The sequence below is a fragment of the Pteropus vampyrus genome, unplaced genomic scaffold (assembly GCF_000151845.1).
Source record: "Pteropus vampyrus isolate Shadow unplaced genomic scaffold, Pvam_2.0 Scaffold131, whole genome shotgun sequence".
Classification (NCBI taxonomy): Eukaryota; Metazoa; Chordata; class Mammalia; order Chiroptera; family Pteropodidae; genus Pteropus; species Pteropus vampyrus.
In genome coordinates this window covers 1,816,458-1,821,180 of record NW_011888912.1, presented here as the reverse complement: position 1 = coordinate 1,821,180, position 4,723 = coordinate 1,816,458, and the positions used below count along the sequence as shown (strand labels likewise).

The 4,723-nt window shown below is 63.4% G+C and overlaps 1 protein-coding gene across 1 annotated transcript in view; it reads left to right on the top strand.

The window, feature by feature from the left end:
* CACNA1S (calcium voltage-gated channel subunit alpha1 S) overlaps positions 1 to 4,723 on the top strand; it is a 36,755-nt gene that overhangs the window by 9,896 nt on the left and 22,136 nt on the right. The window contains exons 9-15 of the mRNA XM_023534768.1: positions 3 to 112; positions 935 to 1,049; positions 1,453 to 1,546; positions 2,154 to 2,223; positions 2,625 to 2,757; positions 3,419 to 3,548; positions 4,181 to 4,240. Of these exons, the coding sequence (XP_023390536.1) occupies positions 3 to 112; positions 935 to 1,049; positions 1,453 to 1,546; positions 2,154 to 2,223; positions 2,625 to 2,757; positions 3,419 to 3,548; positions 4,181 to 4,240 (712 nt within the window). The remainder of the gene's footprint in view (positions 1 to 2; positions 113 to 934; positions 1,050 to 1,452; positions 1,547 to 2,153; positions 2,224 to 2,624; positions 2,758 to 3,418; positions 3,549 to 4,180; positions 4,241 to 4,723) is intronic.

Below are 4,723 nucleotides of genomic sequence, written 5' to 3'. Positions count from 1 at the left end.
GGCGAAGACTGGAACTCGGTGATGTACAACGGGATCATGGCCTACGGCGGGCCCTCCTACCCCGGGGTGCTCGTGTGCGTTTACTTCATCATCCTTTTCGTCTGTGGCAACTGTATCCCCCCGAGAGCACATGCAGGAAAGGGCTTAGGGAGGGGGCTGGGGGAAGGGCTGAAAGCCGGCCAAGGGTGCCCCCTGGCCAGGCGCCAGGCCCTCTGTCTGGAGAGGGCTTCCCAGGCTCATACGGGGCGGGGTGGGGGGAGCTAGGGCACCACAAACGCAGGCATTACTACAGGAGAGTTCCTTTTAAGGGGGAGGTGAGAAAGCCAGGGGCACTGGTTGCACCTGGGCGGAATGTGTCCAGGAAGATTGGCAGCCTGAGCAGGTAGGAGGAAGGACCGTCTTGGGGGAGGAGCCGTGGACGGTGGGAGGCGGGCGGGGAGGGGCCAGGGCACCAGGCGGTGTGAGCCTGGGCAGGGCGAGAGAAGGCTGGCAGATGGCAGGGGGAGGCGGACGGGGCAGAGGGGGCCAGCTGTGCCCAGGTCCTGATGCCAGCACCGGCGGGGGAGGGAACCCTTGTCCCTCGAGCTCCTGGATGCCCAGACTGAATCTCTCCCGCAGGGCCTTGCGGGCTCTCTGCACAGCCGGGTGGGGGCCGGGGTCAGCCACGGGCGGGAAATGGATGGTGCTCAAGGCCACCGTGATTCCAGGCCCCATCGTGAGCACCCTCTGCAGGCAGGCTCCCCCGAGAATGCTTGTCTGTGTCCCTGAGCCCATGCTCTCCTCGGGGTGACTCTGGCAAGAGGGGCTCCAGGGACCCCAGCAAGGGAGTGAGGTTAAGTCCTGCGGGAATGCGGGAGGGGAATATTTCAGCCTAGAGCCTCCCCGCCCCCACCCCCACCCAACAACCCGAGGCTCCTTAGCTGAATACCCTCAGACATCCTGCTCAATGTCTTCCTGGCCATCGCAGTGGACAACCTGGCCGAGGCAGAGAGCCTGACCTCTGCCCAGAAGGCCAAGGCCGAGGAGAGAAAACGCAGGAAGATGTCAAGGTGGGTGCAGCCTCCTCGGCCACGGTGGCCTCCGGGGCGGGTGGCTCCTGGCGCCCGAGGAGCAGGGCCATGCCACTGTGGCAGCTGCCCAGCGTGCGGGCTTCTGCGACCAGCAGATCCAGGGAGGGCTGAAGTCCTGAGAGGTGTCCCCGGGGGCAGGATGACAGGTGCGTCGCCTCAAGACTGGCCTTGGGGACATGAGGGCAGAGCCGGGCAGCAAGCCGGGCCACGGGTGCCGTTGTCCCAAAGGACCTGCCCGGGCCCCTAGCCCTTCCCTCTGGGGGCCGACGCTGCTCCCGGAGCCTGAGGTGCAGGGCCCCCAGGGGTGTCTCCAGGCTGAGCAGATGCTTGAGAACTTTCTAGCGGGACCTCCACTTGGGGCTTTCTTGCTTTTTCCGTGCAGGGGGCTCCCAGACAAGCCTGAGGAGGACAAGTCGGTGGTGGCCAAGAAGCTGGAACAGAAGCCTAAGGGGGAGGGCATCCCCACCACGGCCAAGGCGAGCTCAGCACAAGGCCTGCCCAGGGCAGCGGGGAGGGGCGGGCGCTAGGTGGGCGGGTCTCAGCCGGGTGAGCGTACCTCCCCCCTCCATCGGGGAGGGTCAGTGGCCATAGCTCCTCCAGGGGTATCCTTTGTGCCGAGGCGCAGGGGCCCCCATCTGGGAGCCAGACTTGAGTCCCAGCCCTGTAACCCAGTCAGGGTGTCCCCTTCCCACTGAGAGGCCTGAGGTGCTCCCCACCTTTTAGCCCCATGGACATGCTTGTCCCAGGCTGGCTCTGCTCACGCTCCCTGGGGTCTGAGGAAGCAGAGCTCTGAGGGTCAGGGCCCGGGCCCGAGGTGGCCAGGGGTCCGGCCCACATTGCTCAGGTGGCTCCTGGAGAACCCGGCGGGGGGCGGAGTGCGCAGGTGCAGGTGGGCTGCGTCCTGGCTGGCTCCACGTGAGCTTGGCCAGCGCATCTGACTTCCTCGGCCTGGATGTGAAATGGGAACACTCAGCGGTCGCCTGTCCCCGGGCCGCAGGGAGCACAGGTCCGCCAGCGAGTGCTCTGTAAGGGACAACCACAGTCCTTGTTCCCGTCATCACATTCCTGCGTTCCTTCCGACAGCTGAAAATCGATGAGTTTGAGTCGAATGTCAACGAGGTGAAGGACCCCTACCCCTCGGCTGACTTCCCGGGTGAGCGTCCTGGGACGATGTGGGGAGGAGGCTGGGGCTGGCTTCTCCCCGGGGATGGTCTCTTGTGTGCCCCCTCCCTGGAACCCTCCACCCCCAGCTCGTGAGCACTGGAGATGCTGTGAGCCCAGCCCTGAGACAGAGAACACAATAGCAAGGCCCAGCCTTGCTCCTGGCTCCATTTCTGGAAGCTTCTGGGCTTGACAGTTCAAACCTGCTGCCCGCTTCGGGGAAAGGGAGGCACTTGGGCTGGACTCTGCCGACGTCCTTGTGCCCTGAGCTGGCCTGCCACCACCTTTGCTTGCTGCTTGCTGGGGGCTCGTGGTGGGGTTCAGAGCACAGAAGCCACGGGAGCAGGAAAGTATTGAAAGACACCCTCATGTCTCTCTCTCCCCTCCCCGCAGGGGACGATGAAGAAGACGAGCCTGAGATCCCAGTGAGCCCCCGACCGAGGCCCTTGGCCGAGCTGCAGCTGAAAGAGAAAGCCGTGCCCATCCCGGAAGCCAGCTCCTTCTTCATCTTCAGCCCCACCAACAAGTGGGTGGCCCCGTGGCTGCCGTTTGGGGAGACTTACAGGGTTTCCAGAGAGGGCTGACTCCCTGCTCTGAAAAGCCCCGCTCCTGAGTCTCCGAGCCTACACTATACCGTGAGAAGCTCATTCCTTTAGCTTATGATCTCGTGCCGTGTCTGAAAGGCTAGCCTCTCTGGGCAAGGTGACGCGTTGGACCGTATCTGTTACTTGCGCCTAAGAGGCTCTGCGTGCACCGGCTCCTTTTCAAGGGTGATTTTAGACAGGACGAGGGGGTGGGACCGGAGGAAGCCATAGTCCTTGCTGGCTTCACGGTTTCACACCTGTAAAATGCACAGACCAATGTTCGAGGCATTTCATTTGACCGCCTCAGGGATGGAGCTCAGCCTGTCCCATTCTGGTGGGGACACGGGGGTGGTGGGAGTGTTGGGGAGGGGCAGGCGGTGGGATTGGGAGATAGGACAGAGGCTGCCGGACAGAACGAGGGGTGGGGCCTTTGGCATGCCCGGCCAGAGGACCATGCAGACGCTTGCTACCCTTCTCCACTGACCCGGGAGGGAGGGAGGGAGAGGACACAGTGTCCCCCTGCAGGGCAGAAGACAGTAAGGCCTGAGCACCCGGCAGCTCACAGCTCCCCTGAACCATCCCCCACCCCTGCCTCCCTTGCAGGATCCGCGTCCTGTGTCACCGCATCGTCAACGCCACCTGGTTCACCAACTTCATCCTGCTGTTCATCATGCTCAGCAGTGCCGCGCTGGCCGCCGAGGACCCCATCCGGGCGGAGTCCATGAGGAACCAGGTGCTGGCGGACCCCGGCCCTCCACCAGCTCAGCGCTCCCCCCGCTGCAGGCCTCAGCTGCCGCATACTTGCCCCTGGTGCCGAGTTCGACTGTAGCCTGTAGGTGGCTGTTGGCATCGGAGTTTCTTAGAGTTTACGTTTCTGGAGGGCGAGGACCGCCCGATCCACTCCTCCTGAACAGTGTTGTTACAGCATGTGGCACAGACAGACTCTTGTCCCCTGGTTTTGATGGTGATGGTGACGGTGACGGTGGTGATGGTGGTGGTGACGGTTACGGTGATAGTGACAGTGATGGGGATGGTGACAGTGGTGATGGTGATGGTGGTGGTGACGGTGGTGGTGATGGTGATGGTGATGGTGACAGTGGTGGTGATGGTGATGGTGATGGTGACGGTGACGGTGACGGTGGTGATGGTGGTGGTGACGGTTACGGTGATAGTGACAGTGATGGGGATGGTGACAGTGGTGATGGTGATGGTGGTGATGGTGATGGTGGTGGTGACGGTGGTGATGGTGATGGTGACGGTGACGGTGACGGTGACGGTGGTGGCAGCGGTGGTCACGGGGGTGGTGTGGACGGTACTGTCACTCCACCTTTCCTCTCCCTGACTTCTCCCCTGCGCTGTCCCCAGATCCTTGGGCATTTTGACATTGCATTCACCTCTGTCTTCACTGTGGAGATTGTCCTCAAGGTGAGCGAAGGCCGTGGGACAGCTTGGGCACGGGGCACCTCTGGGTCAGACCTGAAGGGGCTGCAGCTTCCTTACAGCACTGGCTTAGGGGCTGCACGGCAGTGATGAGGGGGAGCAGGAAGAAGACGGGGAGCAGCAGGGAGACTCGGGACCCAGGAGACCAGCTGGGGCCTCTGCTCGCAGGCCGGGTGGGCGGGTGGGCGGGTGGGCCGTGGAGACGGGACGTGCAGCCGCACGCAGCCCGGTGCTGCCTGGCCCCGGGAGCTGTGGTTTTTTCCCTAAACCTTTATTACCACGACTGTGCGGCCCCCCCAAACACACACTCGCGGGAGAGAGGGAGCCCAGGGTTCCCCATGGCGTCTGATGAAAGGCAGGTGCGAGCAGAGCCTGGTGTGGCTGCCCCCGAGATGCCCCCCCGCCTCCAGAACTGGAGCAGAAAACGGGGGAGCATGTACTCAGGATGCAGCGGGAAGCGGGGTGCAA